The 23,077-nt window shown below is 37.2% G+C and overlaps 1 protein-coding gene across 5 annotated transcripts in view; it reads left to right on the top strand.

The window, feature by feature from the left end:
• LOC106082548 (uncharacterized) overlaps positions 1 to 14,744 on the top strand; it is a 161,146-nt gene extending 146,402 nt beyond the window's left edge. For 3 of the 5 annotated variants that reach the window (XM_013245120.2, XM_013245121.2, XM_059369379.1), the window contains 2 exons: positions 2,950 to 3,768; positions 3,831 to 7,466. In XM_013245120.2, the coding sequence (XP_013100574.2) occupies positions 2,950 to 3,768; positions 3,831 to 6,271 (3,260 nt within the window). In that variant the 3' untranslated portion in view covers positions 6,272 to 7,466. Of the gene's footprint in view, positions 1 to 2,949; positions 3,769 to 3,830; positions 7,468 to 11,535 lie in introns of those variants that run through there. The other 2 variants (XM_059369378.1, XM_013245118.2) reach the window with 2 other exon arrangements.
• The last annotated feature ends 8,333 nt before the right edge of the window (positions 14,745 to 23,077 follow it).

Raw genomic sequence — 23,077 nt, 5'->3', positions numbered from 1 at the left:
GATTAACGCTCAATGTTGCCATATCTTGCAAATTATCTTAAAACTTCCAAAAATCTTAAAACTGTATGTTAACCGGAGGATTATCCCCTCGATACGGCTCTTAATTGACTATTAAAAGCAAATGTATTTCTCCAAGTGTAGTGTTGTTTACATGTAAACCACCACATCACAGCAGGAGAATTCTAAGTTAAATCTATCCAAAGTGAACTGCATGTTATTCAGCAGTAATTATTTATGGTTGAATTGCAAACCCCTATGAGACATCGATTCGTTTATGTTTATAAGGGGGGTTGAGACAGTGGGATGGCAAAAGAAAATAAGAAAAAAAATTAAAAATTGTAGTCATTATCAAAAAAATAGCATTTCTACATAGAAGAATTCTAGCAGAGTTAATAGTGTGTCAATTTTTTTCAACACACAAGGTCATGTTTTGGAGGAAAATTGTTTCGTCAAAATTCAGTAAATTTACAAATAGCTAGAAATCGTTCAAAAATTGTTAAGGAGTAATTTTGTAGTAAAACCTTTTTTTTGTTGATGAACAGTCCATTTTTTTGGTCTACAGCTCCGATTTTATGTCAGGGGTCTAAGTTCTTAAATTAAAACAAAAAATAAGTTTGTATTTTCGCACGTGACATTACCTTCTATTAGTGAATCCCAACATCTACCCAGCACAAGGAAGTTCTGGATAAATTGTCAGTGCAGGCTTATGTAGAACATCTGTTGTCAGGATTGCTATGATGTTTTTTACAAATAAGTGTGGCCACTTGCAGAAATACCTCTATTGTGAATGGTTAAATAAAATTAAAACCAATTATTTTTACAATTGCCTGCACAAATCTTAATAAATTTTATTTGACTACTATGCCCACACATGTTTTGCAAATTTTAGTTATAAATTTTACATATATTTGCACTTTTTTCCTCATATTGTTTTGACAGGTTGACAAATGGAGTTACCACTTCATGACAAAAAAAAAGAATTGCACTGGCATTTTATTTTTGGCCTTCACGGCTTATCTATCCAGTACTAATTACTTTTTAGTTTGTAGAGGATTAAGTACTCTTAATTAAGTTCCTCCTAATGACAACCAGTTGAACCCAAAATAGTTCGTCCCCGGTGCCTGGGAATTCTCTTTGAAAACAAGGAAACTAATAGTTTAATTATGGATTGCATTTAAACTACATTTGCGTTGCCAACAGCCGAATTAGCTATCAAAATTTCCTTTTCTTTGTACATTTGCATACTTTTTTACAATTTATTTAGATGTTGAACGTTTGAAACATTGATACTGAATCAAACTGACAAAATTTGCAACTTAATACAAATTTTAATTTCATAGTAGTTATATCTTCTGACAACGCAGGTATAGTTAGTTGTGTTGCAATGCATATTCGACCCATAAAACAACTAACTTGTACATCTAAACCTCGAGGCATGGGATAATTATGAGCACGACGCAGGCTGGAACCTTGAGACCTGATCTGTGTGGTGTTCATCGTTAGCATGAGAAGTTCAGCTGGAAACTACCTGGTGCGTCGATAGGTTGCGGATAGTGGAATGCTCCATACGGAGAGTAGTATCGAGTGCAGTCTTAAGGCCTAAACAGAATGAGCGCGTTGCAACTTTGCAAACAAATGTAAAAAAAATCAACTCGCAAAATTTAAAATATTTCAACTTTTACTACTAAGAACACTACTTCCGGTGTGGCAGCACAGAATGTCGTTCGCTTTTAAGCGTAAAATTTTAATTTTTTTCTAACTTTTCCGCGTTGCTTGTTTGGGATTTGTGTGCAAAGTTGCATGTTTGCAACGCAACGCTCAAAAGCAAAGCTCAATGCGCTGATTCTGTTTCGGCCTTCAATGAGAGGCCAGGCGGCATTGGCTGTGGCTCAAATACTGAGTGCCTATAATACTCGATATGACAAGACGAGTTATTAGCGCCTTTTATTAGCCAATCGCCATCTTGTTGTAGCGGCGATCGGCCCTATGAACCGGAACGAGCTTGCTTACCTATAGAAGCTTGACAAAGATCGCTACCTCCACACGCCAGTGTGGCTACAACAATAACAGCTAAATCGACTAAAATTGTGTCACTCGAACGAATTGTTTTTGTGGAGTGATAGCTGTTTGTACGCATCAAGCCAATGAAGGTGTTAATTCGAATGACACATAAATATGGCAAAATAGCAGCTGAAACGTTTTCCATATCGTACTGTAAATGTACGTTACGTTACGATAGTTAAACCTATCCTTTATTCTAGGATTGCCGTTGCAAGTTTTTTTTTAACGTTAGTGTGGCCAACTATAGAAACACATCTATTGTGAATGGCACAGTCCCGTTAAAAACCTATTATTTCTCAACTACCTATACACATGACAATTTCTTTTTTGTTGAAATGCAATGCCAAATACGTTTTGCAGATTTTATTAAAAATTTTTAAGCAAAATTGGTTTGAAAAAATCTTAATTGCTCTATACTTACTTTGGGTTTTACGTTTGTGCTTAACCACTTTCCAGTGTTTAAAAAAACAGGGTCGCAACGACAAAACTTCATATCTGTTTTACCTCATATCAACTTGATCTGCCCACTGTGTTTTTTGATAGGATTTCCCAACGCGCAAAGTGGCATTTGCTTCAGTTTACCAAGCTTTGTTTCCACAGCCACACTTACGACCAACAATAAGGATTATTTAAGTTTATGCCTTTGCATTGTCTTGTAAGCTGCTGCTTGATGCCCATGTTACTACCCCATTGGTGGTTAATGGCAAGTGTGTGGTTAAGCTAAGACATGTGTCAATATACACACGAAGCAAATTTGTAAGCATTACTGGATGGATCGGTTATGTTTCACAAAGTTTAGCTGTAGTTGACACCAACACCACCACCACCACCATCTGCGTGTTAAAGAGTCATTTAATTCATTGTTTTCTCCTCTTATTCTATTTACAGTGCCACCCAAGACGGCTCAGAAGAGACCGGCCACAAGTCCAGCACCAGCCGTACCCTCACCACATCATCTACAATCGCCTTCGACCACCAACAGTGCTGCAGTTGTTGGTGGTGGCGTAGCGGTTAGCAATTCAACAATAAATGCACCACCACCGGGCTCCACAAATCCCGGCGGCGGACCACCTGGCATAATTAACCATCAATTGCCTCCCAATCATCTGGGAGCCCATTCACCTTCTTTGGCCCAACAACAGCATCAAGCCCACCAACAGGCGGTGGCTGCTGCGGTGCAGGTTCAACAACAATTAGCCGGAGTGCCACCGGGCGCTCTCAATCAAAATGCCGCCCAGGCACGTGGACCATTTGCCTCCGCTTTGCGTAATCTTGCCAAACAGGCTGATATTAAAGAGGAGGAGGAGGTTTCATCACGCGATCGCAATGAACGCAATGTGGTGGCTCCCAGTATTGCAGCGCCCAGTGGGGGTGCCTCGAATACATCAGTATCGATTAGTTCCAATAGTAATCCCAACAATAGAACCTCATTGGCTGCGGAACGCATAGGGGGCTCCTCATCGCTGACACCCACCTCCAACAATGATGAACGTTCTACGTCTGCCAAAAAGCGATCAGCACCCTCACCACAGCCGGCTGAGAAAATTGCACGTCTCAATTCACAGCCGAGTTCAAGCATGCAGCCCGAGCTCTTGGCTCGTAGTGGTTTCCAGCCCTATCGATCCGATGAAAGACTTATACATCCGGCCGGAGCTTTTCCACTGGAAGCATATACGCACTTTGCAGGCATACCAGGCATGCCGCCAGGTAAGTTTCCCAAATGGATAATTGCCAAAAATTGTTCTACTATAATCGTTTTCCTTTTGCAGGTGCCTTCTTGAATCCTGCCAGTCTGCCTTATAGCGAACAAATGTACTTGGATCAGCGTTTCCAACTGCTTAGAGCTGCCACCCATCCTTCCCATCCCCATGCCGCCTTATATCCACCCATAGCTTCACCATACGCTTCCCATCTATACTCGATGATACCGGGCGCCACTATGGGCTTGGGGTCCAGTTTGCATGAGCGCATCAAACTCGATGAAGAGCGTCGTGCACGAACGTTAGCCCTCGAAGAGGAACGTGAACGTGAGCTGCAACGTGAAAAGGAGCGTGAGCTAAGGGAGCAACGAGAACGTGAGCAACGTGAAAAGGAGCAAAGGGAACGCGAACAGCGTGAGAAGGAACAACGAGAAAAGGAACAAAAGGAAAAGGAGGCACGCGAGCGTGAGATGCGCGAAAAGGAGAGAGAAGCCCGTGAAAGGGAAAGACAGCAGCTGCTTTCGGCTTCGGCCCATCACTACTCAAATCCTTTGTATAATCCCTTGAGTCGCAACCTATTGGGTTCCATGATACCCCATCTGAATCTGAGCTTGCGAGCTCCTCCCGGTGGCCTGCATGGCCTTTCGGGCATGTCACCCTATCACCCCGCTAACCAAAGACAAAGTCCCCATGGGGCAATGGGTCTGCCGGGTTTGGGTATACCTGGTCTCACCTCAATGTCGCATGCCAATATACCACATCATTTGCAGCAGGCTGCTTTTGGCCTTAGTACCGCAGGTTTGGGCCATCCTGGATTTTCGGCGGCCGCCTTGGGCTTGGCCCATCATAGCATGAATTTGAGCCATTCGCATATGTCACCGCACCATCCGGCAATTACATCCAGTCATCAACTGCCACCGCACTCAACATCATCAGTACTGACCTCCACAGCAGGTTCGGCGGGTTCGCCCCACAACGCCCTGAATATCGCCATCTCGAGTGCGGGCATGCAGGTGAGGCCTTCGGAGACTGCGAACACCATAACATCGCTGGCACCCACCATACAATCAACAGGGAGCATAGCCCAACCCACCTCTTCGTTGTCCACACACATGTCCTCCATGAGTAATTCAGCGTCGGCAGCGGCTCTTTTTTATTCCCATCCCAACCATATGGCGGCCATGCATGCGGCAGCGGCGGCTGCCAGCTTGCCCTCAAGCCAATCACCACATACCTTGCCCCTCTTACCATTGTCCGGTGGTGTCAATCCCTCCAACTTCAGTGCAGCCTCAATGGCTGGCAAAATGGCTGGCTCCAGCACTACACCTGTGTCGTCTTCAACGAATACTCAGAATGGCAGTAAAAGCACGGCGCCCAGTCCCCATGCAATGCGTCATCACATTGCCAATGTAGTGCCTCAGGTCACAGCCATGGATAAGCCCTCAACGAATGCGGGCATCTCAACCTCGACCCATGAGCCCACAACATTGGATCTCACCGGTTCAAATTCGAATTCCAGCAATCATGCACCCTCAACGGTTAGCAATTCGGAGTCGGTAAGGGCCAGCAGCAGCAGCAACATACAAATACCAACGAATGAGGCAAATGGGGGCATGGAAGCCGCCAATAATGATAATAACAATGGCAAGGAGGGACCAGAGATTGGCGCTGGCGGCGGCAGCTCGGAGCTATCCTCCAAGGCTACCACAATGGGAGACTCACATTTGGGTGATAAGAAGCCAACGCAATCGCCCAGCACAACGACGACAAGTCAACAAATGGCAGGCAAAGGTGATGGCAGTGAAGAGGTTGGCAACGCTGCTGAACAGGTTATGAATAGTCAACAGCGTAGCAGCAAACATGGTAATAGTCCACCGGGTCAAGGTAAACAACAGCAAACACAACAACAACAACAATCACAACATATAGGTTCCTATGGTGTTACTGAATTGCAGCAACAACAACAACAAAAACAATTAATGTCACAGACAACAAATCTAAATGAAATCTCCTCTCAGCCAGCTTCTCCTTTGCATATGGGGGAAGGGGGAAAAAATTCCAAAACACCTACATTAGCGCATGCACCACCACCACCCACACCATTACCCAATCCCAGTACTATAACCACAACAGTAACAACGACTAAGACGCAAACGACAGACTATCAACAGCAACAACAACAACAATCTACCAATTCTAAATCACAAATGACCATACATCAGCAACGACAACAATCATCACCCCAACCTATAGGGACCTCAGGGCCCATAAGCACTTCAGCCACAAATGCTCGCTCAACTCAAGCCGCCTCTTTGTCACCTGAGGTAGTATCCACCACGGGTGTTACGTCGACCACCAGTGGCACAACTTCACCACCAGTGGTGAGTAGCAGTACCAATGTTGCTGGCTCTTCGCCACAAACGAATTTCGTTGATGAAGGGCAGGCTGTGTCCAGTGCTACGCCCAACACCACCACCACCTCAGTGCAAGCTGAGGTGAGCAGTAGGTGATTGATTGATTGTATATACCAACAAACCACAACCACAACCAAACCCCAAACACTGTCATTGTCCCTTCCCCCTGCATCTTACCCACCCAACTACCTCTTGTGCAAAAACAAAAAAAGAAAGTTTGTTTTGGGAACCACTGCTAACGGCAGAGAGCCTGCAGGGCCTCACAAAGTAGCAATGGCTGGGTAGCAATTGATTTAAAACAAATAGTCATCAGGAAACTAAGAGGAGTACTTAGTACGTGAGACTCCTTCACACACACACACACACACACACACACACACACACACTTATACAAACATATAACAATAATTTAAACTTTTAGTTTTGTATTTATACGGGTTTTGAGACGAGTCAGTGTCGTTCTTAATGTTGTTAATGCCAGCACTTTAGGAACCACATGCATACAAACCTTCTCTAATAATAGTGTCCTTAGAGCTTTACTACTTTCTTAAACATTTACAACTTATCCTCCCTCAGCCCAAGACTACATGGAATTGAAACGAATTTGCCCCACTAAACAACAGCAAACACAAATTTCGCCTTTACCCCATTAACGATGATCATGTAATTTAATAACAAATTTCTCTGTTTCCGTTTCCTTTTTCTCTTTAGTTATTTAGTAACTTTTTGTTTTGTTATAATTAGTTTTAAAAAAACAAAAACCAGCAACTGTCTAAAAAACCAACTTGTATCTATATTTTATTATTAAAAAAAAGATAATAGCAATGTATCACACATACACACACACACTCAAACTGAAAAATGGACATACTGCATACATACACACCCACATTTGCACCAATCTTTATACGTATAAACAATTGATTTTGTCATTTGATGATAATGATGATTATAGCTAATATAACTAAGATGGATATCAACAATGAAATGTTTCTCTTTTTTATTATTATTTTTTGTTCAACTCCATTGTAATTTGTTTTCTTTTTAAGTTTCATGGCCTAATTTAAATAAAATTTTAAATTTAAATTTAAAAAAAAAAATTATGAATTTTAGTTTATGTACGATTTTTTTCCACATCTTCTTCTTCTTCTATTTTCTAATGCACTATTTCTATTATATTATATACATATATAAACATACATATACGAGTACATAACACATAATTATTATTATCATTAATATTGTAATGTTTATGATTATTTTGTATAAGAATGAACCCAAACTACTTGTAGACAAACACTTTTTATTTTATTTTATTATTATTATTATTATTATTTCTGTTTTCATTTCTATATACATAATTTTTTTTGTTCATTTTCATGTTGTAAGAAGGGAATGATCGATCTATCTTTTAGAATAAAAACACACCCTATATGCTTATCAAAAACTTGATTTTGTTTTTATTGTTTTTAGTTGAAAATTTTTGATTTTTTATGTATGATCTGCAAAGGGTACAAAAAACTTGTTCAATCCAAATGTTGTCTCTAGAAGGTGATTTGGCTGTTGGGTTTGCGTTTTTGCAAACCTATTACGACGCAAAATAAAATTTTGCCCATTAACATTGCACTAAGGAACAGCAGTACCGCAAATTTCTCACATATCCATGAATGTAGTCCGATACGAGTTTAACCTTAATGATAAGGGGCCTCCTTTTATAGCCTAATCCGAACGGCGTGCCGTAGTGTGACATCTATTTGCATGGCATAGTACCTAACAAATGTTACCAACTTAAGAAAGTAAAAACCAAAGCTGAAAAGTTTTTCTGATGGTCACGCCAGGATTCCACCCCAGACGTTGGCCGTCATAGACTGACATTTTAACCTCTGCGCCTCGGTGTTCTCCGACAGTTTGACGCTCGACTCTATATACCATATTCCTATCATCCCAATAGTGGTAATTGGGGGTGTTCTAATATATATATAAATTTTATGGCGCCCAACGTGGAGCCACAATCAATGTCCTTTCTCTCAGGTTGTTTAGACTCAAAGTGGCCTACAGACCGTATGTGGCTAGTTGAGCATTTGCTTGCCAAAGGGAATTAGTATATATCTAGCACTAGACTTGGAGTAATCGGAGCAACAACAGCATTACTTACTAACAGGATTCACTAATAGAAGGTTAAATCACTTACAAAAACATAAAGTGGATAGGTCCCATGAACATCATTAAGATTGTCAAAATCTGGCTATTGTGAATGTTAACAAATTTCAGTAAACATATTTATATTGCACATCCACGCATTATTTTTTCTTATTATTCCACATATTTTCCAAATACGTCTTGAAATTTTTCAATTTTGTGCATTTAATAATTTTAAATTTAACTTTGAATACGATCAAACGCAAGTAAGTAGGAAAAACGTAAACAATTTTCGTCATTAAGAAAATTCAAAAAAAATTGTATGTCGGCCGATCGCTTGGCTTAACCTTGTTGAGTGAATCCTGACTTACTTAGGTGACCAGAGATTCTACGTAAAGACGCATAAATCAGAGGGCAGAAATCTACTATAAATCTTAACGACCAATGTACCAAATTACTGTCTTTGACCTACGAAGGGAAGAGATAAATAAAAAGAAACTCAAATTTTTTGCAAAAGGTATTTTATTGTCGCCTACCTTTGGTGAGATGTTGTTTAGCTGCTTACTTTGATAACAGAGACCGACTCGTGTAAGGTTATAAACAACCAAATAAAAGATTTGGTTTAATTGAATACTATACATTGCAGTGCAATGAAAATGAAAATCTATGCAGGACAACGAAGTTCTTGACAAATCACCAGTCCAGGCTTAAGTAGAATATTTTTGGTCAGGATTGCCATATGTTTTTCACAAATAATTGAGGCCACCAGCAGAAATCCCTCTATTGTGAATGGCAAATAAAATTATAGTGTCAGAGTGTCACCACTTAGTGCAAGATAGGACCTTACAACAGGTTCAGAGAACATGTTGTCTTGGCATAGGCGGAGACTATTCTAGATATCCGTCTCATTGACACACAGATTAAGTGTGAGGCAGCCACTGCGGCTATGAGACTTAAGGCGATGGGAGAATGGATTGAGGATGGGAGCAGCTCATACAATCGCGGTATAATCGAGGCGACGATAGGAAACCTGGAAGGAAGGAAAGAGATTTCTGATCGGATACCTGAGATGAAACTTGAAGTCGAGTGCGAGGCACTGCTGCCATCGGCACAGTCTTGGATTGACGGAACCCTAGTATTGCCATCTGGAAGAGGAAGGAGTTGGCCTGGTAGTCTACATTGAGAAACCAGGGACTGAAATCTGTTTTAGACTGCCTGACCATAATACGGTCCTGCAGACGGAGATCCCGGCTACGATTTGGCGGTGAAGGCCAAAGGACTGCCGTCAATAAACTTGGTTAACCCGAAGCCTTTCGGGTCGACGCAGTCCGAGTTAAAGGAGTGGGCGATGAATGCGCATGCAACATTGTGGAACAGCGAAACGGTCGGTAGGACAGCGAAAATTCTATGGGGGGATCCAGATCGTGAGAAGACGAGGCCATTAATGAAAGGAAGTAAAAAGAAGGTCAGTATAGCTATTGGTATCATAACGGGACACATAGGACTACGAACTCACTTATGTAAAATCGTTGCGGCAAGTGATAGCATGTGTAGGGCATGCGGGGAAGATGATGAGACTTTGGAGCGCACAACAAGCCGATTACTGGCTTAGGTGTATGTCCATAGTGGCATGGGCGGATTAATATCTGCACCCTCTTTTCAACCTAACCTTGTAGAGAAATATTACACGGCTTAATACCCAAGAATTTTGACCACCATAAGTGAGGGTGAATTCAAGATGTCTTATTTTACTAAAGTTCTCGCTACGATTCAAACCTAGGCGTTTAGCGTCATAGGCAAACATGCTTACCTCTGTGCCACGGTGACCTTCTTATACATGTTGCTTAGAATTAACTCCGAGACATCAATAACGATCTACAACTACCATATGTTAGCCCAGCACAGGACAACTCAAAGGCTGTAAATTTAAGCTCCAATCTGTTTGGTGTTCTTCGTTATCATGAGAAGCTTAGCTGGGTGATAGTGAAATGTTCCATACGGAGTAGCTGCAACTGCAGTCGCGGACAATCTGCGGTATCGAGTGAAGAGTCTCTGTGAGAGACCGGGCGAATGAGTGCCTATGATGCTCGATATTACAAGGCGAGTTATTGGCGCCTTTAAACATGATGGTTCCCGCGGCGATCGGTCGTATAGATCGGAACGAGCTTGTTCTCTTATTAGAGCTTGACGATGATCATCACGTCCACATGCAAATGTAGCTACAACAACAACCGCACATATGAGGTCCACCCACTTACCCCGGCAAAAAGCACTACGACCTCAGTCACTCTTGACTGCCACTCATATTAGCCCATGTCCCGCTGGGCCAAACCGTGGTGTAGGAGAGACCTTATGTCTCTTACGCTATCAAAGGCTTTCGAAAGGTCAGCCATATCACACAATTATCCGGTTGCTCAAATTTTCTCGTTTATTTCTATTCGTTGCAACTAGTAGCTTTGTAAAGAGTCGAATGGGACATTTACTCTATCAAGAGTCTATGCTCCCAACAGCATTGTGCTCATGTGCGGACTATTGTACCATACAATATGGCTTTAGGCCTCCAACTAAATAGATGACATTTGCGGTAGGTTAAACTTCTATCTCGATTTGTTTCACTAATTGTAGAAGTTCAATGAAATCTACCCTGAATTCTTATCTTGACCTCAAAAAATTGATATTCAAATCAAAAAGCTATTTGGCAACCCCATCATATGTTTTACCACCAACTTTATTTTGGTAAATTGTGTTGTTTGTTTAGTGTTATGGCAAATAGTAAAAGTTGAAGAGCTATATTTGGCAACAATTGTAATTTATTTAAAAGCCAATGAACGAAGATGTAACGAAAATACCTTTTTTTTACACTGTCGCCCCTCTTTTAAGAAATGTGAAATTTCCACTCAGTGAAGAACTTAGTATCGCAAGTGAAAATGTATTCACTTTTTTTCACAATTTTTTTTAATGGAATTTCACTGTGAAATCTAAACTTGATACCCACCTTTAGTGTGCACTGCTTCTATCTTCTATTTATTCTTCTTAGCCGCATTGGTTGTCTTATATAAAGTTGTTTACTCATGTCGATCTTAATTTCCACTGGATTTTCGTCTGTGTCCAACTTTGTTTTCTACCCTAGTTTTGAGCCGTCACCTGACGGCAAGGCCAGACTTTCGTAAATTCTAATACTTGTACAAAATGAATTATTTTATTTCCTTTTATTGTTACAGAGACGGATAACAAACATGCCACACTGCATAATACGTTAAATGCTAGTTTTGCAGCTGCCATAAGCAACAACAACAACAACAATAATGCAGCCACAGAAGAAACAACGAGCCAAACACAACAAACAGCGGCCTCATCATCAGCTTTATGACATCATCTCTTTAAGAATATGAATAATTAGTAAGTGGAAAGGTTCCTTAATATTTTCCATAGTAACAACACATGAAAATTGATGTTACCAAACATAAACATTCTGTAAAACCCTGACAGCAAGAGAATATATAGAGGAAATATTACTCTCTTTACGATATTGTCATTCTCTATGTCGAGAATGCATATAAAAAGTTAAAGGGAGAAAGATTGGGTCTGTGCATGTCAGTTGCATTGCATTGTTGCAGTGTATGGTTATCGATATCAAGCGATAACACTTACTTTGCCTTGTGTGCTATAGGTGGTGTGTTTTATTTTAGTACTATTCAGTGCAAGTCAATGGTTCTGGATAGAACTGCAGTGCAAAGTAGTATTGAAAAGATATCGAAGTCATGCGATAACAGATAATAACAACCGATTAATCTCGATTTGACCTTTATATTGCTAAAATAAAACACAGCAAGTATTAAAATAACACAGGCCCCATGTAGTATGCCAAGGCGTTATTAAACTGGTGATTTTATTAAAGAAAACAAACAAGACATAAAACCATGAAAAACGAATTGAAACAGACTTGATTATTAAAAAAAAAAAAATAAATTAATATATGGTAGACATAAAACTATTTTTTTCCAACAAGTTTAACTAATTGTTTTAATTTGTTTTTTTTTATATAAAAATGATATGAAAATATTGTAACTGAGGTAAATAAAATTATTAATGTTTAAAAACTAAAAAATAAAATAATAAGCCACAAAAATAAATTAATGTGTTTTACATATTATACATAAAAAAGAAACACCCAAGACCTATTACAAAAAAAAAAAATACAAATTATGTATAGTTATAAAATAATAAAAATACAAGAAAAATCATTAAAAAACATTTAGGTTAAATAAATTCAATGTGATTTTAATGAAAGATATTCGATAAACCAAATAAGAAAACAAAAAGAATGTTGAATAGCAAAACCCAACAAATTTGAAAAAATCTTGAAACAAAAACATTGTAATTTAAAATGGTATTTTTTCTTCTATTTATTATGAAAACAAAAAAAAAAAACAAAAACAAAATCAACAAATAATTAAAGATTTTCAGTGGACAATTTTTTTATTTAGGATTTATTTGCCTAGTATGAAGAACTATTTTGAAAATCTTGAGCCATCTGTGATAAAAACTATGAAAAAATGAATATAATAACAATATTATAAAAAAAATGAATGAAAAAAATACGAGATTAAAACAAAAACGAATATTTTAAATAAAAAAAGAAGTTGAACAAAAAGTCACTCATTCAAAATTCAAATTCCGCAATTAAAGTAGAAACTCAAATAAAATAGGAAAACGAAAAGGTGAAAATTGATTGTAATTTTTCCATATAAAAATTTTTTAAACAATTTTTTCTGTGGAAAATTTTCTAAAGAAAATTTTTATACAGAAATTTCTAAAGAAAATTTTTATGGAGAAATGTCTATAGAAAATTTCCTATTCATAACTTAGTGTTCCTCAGTGGAGCTTGTTTGTAGTGAGTTTGGAAGAAAATAAATTGTCAGTTTCTCAGACAACTCTTGGACAGTCAAACTCATGGATATGGTTCACTATGTTACCGATGAGTTAATCTTAACCAATTATCGAAACGCGTCTACCAAAGATGTGATACGTGTCCAAATATGTCTGAGAAACTGGCATTTCTTTTCCTCAAAACTCATTTAAATCAAACTCTTTTTTGTGTTTAAAATAGAAAAATTTCTATAAAATATTTCCAAAGCAAATTTCCTATAAAAATTGTCCATAGAATATTTTTATAGAAAATTTTTATAGAAAAATTTCTATGGAAAATTTTTTATAGAACATTTTCTATAAAAATTTTCCATAGAAAATTTTCTATGGAAACTTTTTATAGAAAATTTTCTATGGAAAATTTTTTATAGAAAATTTTCTATGGAAATTTTTTTATAGAAAATTTTCTATGGAAAATTTTCCAAGAAATTTTTCTATAAAAATTTTCTATAGAAATTTTTCTATAAAAATATTCTATGAACAATTTTCTATAAAATTCTAGAAAATTTTCAATTTTTCAAGTCTTTTTTGCCTGTTAGGGCGAGATCATTAAATTTTACAATTTTTGTTTGTTTCTCTTTCGAGACGAGCTGAATGATCGAAGATGCAAATGGAAAAGGAAAGCCAAAGGTAGCAACACACACCAACCACTATGGGACGCGTTTCGTCTTTGGTTAGAAGACTTTTCAACCATATTAGGTGTGATGCCTTTATGGGCCGTGCGTTGGTATGTTGTATTTAAATCGTATTTAATTGCGAAAACGCATCTATGATACAATTACCACATTAACCAAGCTCGAACCAAAATTTTCTATAAAAATTTTCCATAGGAAATTTTCTAAAAAAAAAACAATTTTTCACCTTTTCCCATTCACACTTTTTTTAGTTCAAAACAAAGGTCATAGGAAAAAGAAACGGAAAACAAAAACAAATTTCATTTTGTTACTCTCTCTATATTTATGTGCGACGATGATTATAAATGTAAAATCCGTTTTTATATACTATATTATATATGTATATGTAGATATGTATGACTATTAGTGTATATTTAATTTAAAATGATTATTTGCCTGCCTATAATATGATTTAAAAGCAAAATTAAGTTTTGTGTAACTATGCAATTTTTAAAACAAAGTCCCTTCCTAGTATGAATAAAATAGAATAACAACAACAATAACAATAAAATACACAAACCAACAGTTAAATTGGCAAGAAAAGAAAAAAAAAACGCGAAATCCCTCTTTAAAATTAACTTTAAATAGGAATAAATGCAAATTTTTGAAATGTCAACGATCAACAACAACAATTATTAAATGAATCACTTGTCCCACACCAACACCACCCAACAATACACATACAATCTCAAATCAATTAATGTCATAATCAGCTGTTTGCAAAATATGTAACATATAAAACAAAAATAAACACTAAACAAAAACAAAAATACCTACATTTGATTTTATGGAATCAATTTGAAATAAATTTAAACCCAAAAAATAAATTGTCGTTTACTACATGGCCGACTAGAAAACCAAATCCATTTTTGCTCTCAATAAAGATGTGCAGCTCAAACATTCATTCAACGTCATTGATAGTTTAGCTTAAAAATTACTATACGAAGTTCAACCATGCAAACAAGTTAATCGCTCTCTTACTTTAATTCCTTATCTCCCTCTCTCTCTCTCTCTCTCCAAAATATGAAAAATTTTTATGCAAGTCAGTTACCGGCCGGGGCTTTTGCAATGCGTACGTGGTTTTACATCTCGAATATCTAAAGCGAAAAAAGAATGGTAAAATCGTTCGAAAAAGTTAATAAGGTATAAAATACGTTATTTGGAGTTAATTAAAGTTTATTTATTTTAAATAGTTTGTACAGAAAGTGGTATTTTAATAGAAATAAGTGAAAAATAAAATCTAACAAATTGCATTGCAATAAATGTGATTGGCTTTTTGCTACAATACGTGTTAGAAAGTGTGTGTGTGTGCGAGAGTGTTTAAGCAGCAGGTTCCATGTGTTGTTGTTGTTGGCGCTCTTATTTGCTGAGTGAGATGAAGAGAAAAGTTTGGCAATACTTATCGATAATCCGTAATCGTTGTCATCAAAATGGCTTACTTCAGCAAAAACACCAAAGAGGAATGGTTGTATCGATCAATTGTGAAAAAATGGAAAAACAGTTAGATTGGTGTTCTATCAGGTATGTGATGATAAATGACCTTTTGAAATGTATTATTATGTACCAAACTTTACATACCAAACCAAACTTGCAGTGTTTTATTTTGGTTTGGTTGTTGTCTGTTCCGTATAGACACAAAAACGGCTGAACCGATTGTGAAATTTTCACAGATGGTAGAATTTGAGTCCCCGGTGAAAATAGTGTACTAAATTGTTTGCTATCCGTAATTTGGGGCGGAGACTCCCCCATACCCCCATTTTTAAAAACGCCAGATCTCTGAAATGGGTCCACCGATTTATTCGAAATTTTGCATGCTACCTTGTGGTACCCCAAGAAACAAGAAAATTGATATAAATTTTTGGGGTCAATGGGGGACGTCCAATCCCCGAACCCATCAGAACGGACGAGTTTACCAATTGAGACAATATGGGTATCAAATTGTGTGTTTAGAGAGAGAACTTTGCATTAAAATGTGACGATAAGTGTCGGGGGTCCCCTACCCCCAAAAACACCACCCAACAGGACACTTTAACCGCTTTGGGCAATATGGGTATCAAATGAAAGGTATTTAAGAGTACAATACAAATCTGACATACAAATTTTTTTTTGATGTCTGGGGGCATTCCCCACCCTCCAAAACACCCAAGTAGTACATTTTTGCCAATTGGGACATTATGGGACTCAAATTAAAGGCATTTGTTAGTTAAATACGAATATGAGCTCAAACAAATTTGTTATTCCAAATAACAAAAATGTTTTCTTAAATAGCAGTTTTTCTCTGCTGAAATTGGGAAAACAAACATTACTGCTGTTTCAGCAAACATAGGGCTGCTGTATTAGCAAACATTTCTTATTGCTATTTCCACTAACAAAATCTTCTGTCTTTAATAACACAAGTCTCATGAAAAATAAATTTGTATGCTACTTTTAATGGTTGCCTGTTACTTGTTTTGATTATTCTAGGCATTTTTAGAAATTTTGTTGGAGTATGACTGTTAAGAAGCTACCTAATCCATCTTTTGGTATAGATTTCGAAATGTTGCTGAGCTAGCTCGCAGTTTTTGTTATTGCTCTACTTATGTGCAAATGACTGGCATGGCCTTTTGTATCTAAATTTAAAGAAAAAAGGTTATAAAAAATATACATACAGTGGTGATTATAATCATCCACTGAGGCACACATTTACATATGTGTTCTATTTTTTTCTTCTAGCATCCCCATCATAATTAAGCAGAAGTCATTTTCAGCAAACATCAGACTTTTCAGCAGTAAGCCTGCTACTCTGAAATTGCAGTTCTAATGCTGCAATAGCAGAACTACTGCTACAATAACAGCAAAATTAACTACTAAGATTCAGCAGACAGTGTGTACTATTTTCAGCAAACATTTTTCTATGAGGGTGGTATTAAAAATTGGGTCCAAGTACTTAAGAGGCCACCCCAGGACCAAATCCGCCCTAATATGAAATTTAATCGGGGGCAATATAAGATTCAAATGAAAAGTATTTGGGAGGAGAGTATGAATTTAATATTTAAAATTGGGACCAAGTACCTAGGGAGCCGTCCCAAGCCTTAAACCGCCCCAATAGTATCGCCAAAAATCAAAGTAAACCAATCGGGACAATATGGGACTCAAATGAAAGGTTTTCGGGAGTAGAATTTGATTATTGTGACAAAAATTGAATCCAAATACCTAGAGTGTAGCCGCAAAAGTACCGCCCTGGAGTAAAGTAAGAATATGATATTAATTATTAGCCGTCCCAATTCCACAACCGCCCAAAATCAAAGTGGACCGATCCGGACAATGGAGGACTCAAATCAAAGGTATTTGGAAGTACAATACGAATATGACGTGGAAATTTTAATCCATGTGCTTAGGGTGCCGCATCAAGCTCAAAACCGCACCAAAAGTACCACCCAAAATCAAAAGTGGGTCACGTCCTGCCATTCAGCAGGACATGTAGATCACGACAATAAAGAACCCAAATAATCCTTTGGGTCTTATCGTTGGGGGGACCTACCCTCTCCACCCAATAAAAACAACACCAAAATGTTATGTAGGATGGCCGAAAATATGTTGTAGTCAAATGAAAGGAAGTGTCAGAGGCAATCCATCCTACCTACTACTAATCACCTCCCCTCAAACCTGGCATGTTTGCCTACTATGGCAAAAAGCATATCCTATAATAGATATCATAGGATACGGAAACGAATTTGATATACAATTTTGAGGCCAAGTGTTTGGGGATCGTCTCACCCCAAAAGCTCCCCCTAAATCAATGGAAATTGGGATTCAAATAAAGGGAATTTGAAAGTAGAGCACGATCCTGATATTTTTTCAGAGTTATCTGAATGGTTAGCCGCCCCACCCTACATACCCCAAAAACTGGAACTATTTGTGGACCTAGTGAGTGCGCCTCAAATGGTCCATCCGCTTAGTCCAATTTTGGCATACTATTTCCAACATTTCGGCCGGTATTGTACGAATAAATACTTCAATGTTGTCTTCCAATGCGTCAATTGAAGCGGGCTTGTCCGTATACACATAAGCTTCAACATAGCCCCACAAAAAAATAGTCTAAAGGCGTTAAATCGTACGATCTAGGCGGCCAATTGACCGGTCTCGAACGTGAAATAAAATTTTCACCGATCTCGCATCTCACTTAGTCAATTTTTACGCGTGATTTGTGTCATGTGGCACCGTCTTGTCGAAACCACTGGTCATGCAAAACAAGCTGTTGCATTTTGGACAAAAAATTGGATATCATCTTACGGTAGCGCTAACCATTTAAAGTTACGTTACGATCATCTTTGAAGAAAAACGGTCCAATGATGTCACCAGCCCATAAACCGCACCAAACTGTAACTTTTTCTGGATGCATTGGTAGCTCTTGCAATGCTTCTGGCTGATCTTCACTTCAAAATCGACAATTCTGTGTATTCTGCGTATCCATTGAGGCAAAAATGAGCAAATATGAGGGCGCGATGAACTTTCTTAAAACAGTACGCACTTTGATAATAAAATTTAATAAATTGTACGTTTTTTTTGTTTGTAAGACGATTCATGGATATTTTATAGACCAAAATGAAGATGTTTGACAGTGAAACAAAACACGAAACGCACGTGAGCTGTTTAATACACTGTTGACAAAAAGTAAAATAGCTAAAAAGTCACCCTTTAGTTCCTGCCGTTGAACCATCGCCAACAATTAGCGATTGTTCATATGCGCTAAATCAGAAAAGTTTTCAAAGAAATGCTTCTCACAGCTTCTGCGGATTTTTCGTGGTTTTTGTCGGAAATTCTAGATTTTGGCATTTTTTAATGGATGACGGATTATCGCTCTTTTTCAATTAATGGACACATAAAAGAGGAGGCGTAAGCATTTCAAGTTAAATCTTTAAGATACAAATTTGGGATTTTTAAGTTTTTATGATGAAGATTAAAAGCAAGTCAACATTGATCACTAAAATCTGTTTTAATAGATCAATCATCTGTTTTGCCCATGGCTTAGTTATTTAAAGGTTGTCTCATTTGTACAACAACAAAAAAACAATATGGAGCAATCACCATCTTGCAGCTGACCAACACAAACAAAGAAATTTGTGTGCGTGTGTGTTTACGTGTTTGTGTTGGCGACACTTGTGAAGTAATTGCCTTAGCTAATCAGTCGTGTAAACTTCTCTACTAAATGGTGTCGCTCTGCGGAAACTCGGGTGTCCGCTTCATGGGCAAATTTGCATTTACTTACTGCTTTCTCACTGGTACCACAAAATCACATGGGAATGTATTCAAGTTGTTATTTTAATCGTTGGGTTTTTGTAACAGTGTACCAGACGTTATGAATAAAAATTAATGTTAAAAATTCCTATGTACCATTTTCCTAGGAAGACGAAAACCTCTAATATGGATTTTCAGGTAGCATAATTCACGAAGAAAGGACACAAACAATGAAATACGAAGGATTTTGACATGTTAATCCTTCGTATGTTTTAAGCATTTATAATAGGGTGGATATGCCAATTGTCTTATGCCATGCCGATTGTCACACGCTATGACCAGAGTTTTCCTTTAATGGTATTAGAACACGTGTTTCACAAAGCACATCCTTCAGCAGGTCATTCCAAAATGTTTTATCATTGAAAAGAAATAAGTTTCCCACGCCCATTTTCAACAATGCGTGAGAATTTTCCTAAATCTTCTTACCTTACCTTAGAAATATTATTAGGGAATCAGAAGATATAGAAGTACTCCAGGCAATAGTGAACTGACCTTTTCTTTATGGCGTGGAAAATGATGCAGAGATCTGTGTTTTCTCATTCAACTTTTTTGTTGTGAGGATTTTAAATTCTAAAAAACTATTTTCCCAGACCCCCAAAAAAAATTCTCACGCTATTTTTACCCTGTAAAAACGGCGTGAGAATTTTCTTCAGTTATCAAGAGGTTTTCCAAGTTTTGTAACAGGTTATCAGAAATTTTATATGACTTCCTTCTGTAAAACATTTCCATTTCACTAAACTAAAGGAATTTTCACTCAGTAGATTTTCATGAGGAAGCATAGCAAAGTATTTTCAGGTAAATTTTTAACACAAAAGAAGAGACATGCAGAAAATCTTAAGTAAACATTTAGTTTGGCTATACAATAGGTTGTTAAACCGAATATTATTTCATCTTAGGTTTTCCCAATCTTACAACAGGCTATTGGAAATAGTAAAGTTTTTCATGTTTTTTTTTTGTCCAGCGGACAAATATGGAAGACCCTTGATTTTATTGTTCGTTTTTCTTACAACTGATTCACAATTAGCAAAATATTGGCAAGGAAAGAATATGTAAGAAAATTCTCTGACATTTGTCAAAATCAGTGCATGAGGCCAAATCCACCCTCTTAAAACTGCGGAAAACGTACGTAGGCATATTCCAGGAAACTGTTGTTAGATCGTGTATGTGTCCTTTTTTAAAGAAATTTTTTACCTGAAAATTCTTTTTATTTTCCATAAAGATGAGTTTAAAAGCAGGTTGGCATGCTGCTTAGACATTTTAAACATTTAATTAAAAATCATGATACCCCATTAAAAAATCCTTGAAAAGAACGTGACCACTTAAACACATATCCACGTGTTTTTGTTTTTTTTTTTTACAATAACAACTACAAATTGACATGCTTCTAACCTTTTTTTATTTAAAAAAATTCTTGGAATCTGCTTCATCATGGTTTCGAAGATGGCTAACCAGGGTAACAGAAGTGGAGAAGGCTTTCCATCAGTGTTTTTAAGCAATGTTCATGGTTTTTCTTAAGAAAACGTCTGAAGCGTGAGAATTTATTGCTTCCATTGTTGAATTTTAATACTACTGGTAGGATAAGGATTTTGTCTGTTGGCTTGTTTTTGGGCTGCAATAGAATATCCAAAAATAGAAAATCCATTTTTTTCAAGAGCAACACGCCTCTCACAACTCAAAATTCCCACGCTTACCCTGTTTTTGTAAAAAAAAAATGCGTGGGAATTCTGCTGCATTAATGATGAGGTCGTCTTAATTTTGTAGCAGGATATCAGAAGTTTTAGTTAATTTCCAACAGCAACTGATATGGAACATCGACTTTAAATTTTTGACTGTTTCAGGAGACAAATATGTGATATATGAAAAAATGGAAGATCATCCATAGGCTCCTTTATTCTGATAGCTTGCCTTTTAAGAAATTTTAATTAGAGCATCCATTATTGGAACTGTTCATAAGGCGCACTTTTCCTAATGTAAAGGGTCTATAAGATATGCTTTCTTTAATGGAAAATGTCTATAGGATACGCTTCCCAATTTGGTAAGGGTCCATGGGAGACTCTTTCCCAATATTGGAATGTTCTGTATGTTACCCTTTCCATTGTGAAAAGGGTTTATAATAAATAGGGTCTATTAGATGTCCATTCCATTATAAAAGGGTTTCATAGGAAACCCTTTCCACTGTGTAAAGGGTTTATAAGATAACATTTCCATTGACAAAATGTTTTAAAAGGCACCCTTTCCATTATAAAGAGGTCCATAAGAAAATCTTTTTATTGTGGATTGTCTTAAAGATATCCTTTCGGTTATGTAAAGGTTCCATACGATACCACTTCCATTGTGGAAAGGGTCCATAAGATACTCATTTCATTGTGGAAAGGGTCTCTAAGACCTTTTCAATATGAAAAGTTAATGGAAAGGGTCTATATGATACCCTTTACTTTATGAAAAGATGGCCGTTCCTTTATGGAAAGGATCTTACAGATATCCTTTCCGTTATATGAAGGGTCCATAAGATATCATTCCCTTTGTGGAAAGGGTCCATAAGATACTCATGTCATGGGTTTTTAAGACTTCCTTTCCATTGTGATAAGGGTCTATAAGATACTCTTTGTCCATAAGGCACACTCTGTAAGATTATTTGGACATAATGGACACTGTCTATAAGATATCCTTTCCGCTATGAAAAGTGTCCATAAATTGCCATTTTCATTATGAAAAGTGTCCACAAGTTACCATTTTTAAATGGAAAGATTATTGTTTCATTGCAAAAAGGGTCAATGAGTTACCCTTTCCATTGTGAAAAGGATCTTGAAGTTATCCTTCTCGTTATGGAAAGGGTCCATACGATACCCGTTCTATTATAAAAAGGATTAGTACGATATCTATTCCACTGTGGAAATGGCGCATAAGTTACCGTTTCCATTATCGGAAAGGTCTATAAGATTGTGTTTCCATAATGTAAGGGGCCTATAAGATATACTTTCCATTCTGAAAAGAGTGCATAAGTTACCCTCTCCGTTATGACACCGTTCTCATTGTGGAAAGGGTCTATAAGATTCTAATTTTATTGTGGAAAGGGTCTATAAGATGTGCATTTCATTATGAAATGGGTTCATAAAGAACATTTTCTATTACGAAAAAGATCTTAAAGATATCCATAAGTTACCCTTTCCCATTATATAAAAGGTCAATATGATACCTTTTTCATTATAGAACGGGTCCATAAAATGCTCATTCCACCATGTCTAGGGTCTATAAGATGTCCTTTCCATTATGAAAAGGTCCATAAGATACCCTTTCCAAAATGGAAAGGATCTACATCATGAAATTAGATACTTTATCTATAAGAATGCCTTTCCTTAATGGAAACGGTTTATATGACACACATTCCATAGTAGAAACGACCCTTAAAATATTCTTTCTTAAAGTGTATGGCCGTTTCCATACTGCATACGACTAAATGACCCCTTACCATTATGGAAAGGATGACAGGACTTCTATTTTGGTGACGTTACTGTGACTGATATGAAGAGATGCGCCAGGATGTTCAACTAGATAGCTAGCTAGCTATAAGCGGGGGTTTACATTGCTCTTCAAATCCGGATTTAATGGCTCGATCTTTACCCTTTATAAAATCAGTTGACGATCCTGATCCGAATTTAATGAGCAGTGTAAACGAGGTCTATAATGAGGTATTCTTAGATTTTTAACAGGGATTCAGAAGTTTAGATACTTTCCAACGGTAATCGATAAGGAAAAATCTTTTATTTATTTCCTGCTTTAAGGAGAGACAACAAAACACTAGAAATAAAAAATTTCCCCGAGCAACAACAGGTTGGGAATGCTATTCACTGCTGAAAATTCCCATGCTAACCTTCGGTAAAAA

This window comes from Stomoxys calcitrans, chromosome 5 (genome assembly GCF_963082655.1).
Source record: "Stomoxys calcitrans chromosome 5, idStoCalc2.1, whole genome shotgun sequence".
Classification (NCBI taxonomy): Eukaryota; Metazoa; Arthropoda; class Insecta; order Diptera; family Muscidae; genus Stomoxys; species Stomoxys calcitrans.
The sequence above is the reverse complement of the archived record's forward strand: the minus strand, read 5'-3'. Positions and strand labels throughout refer to the sequence as shown.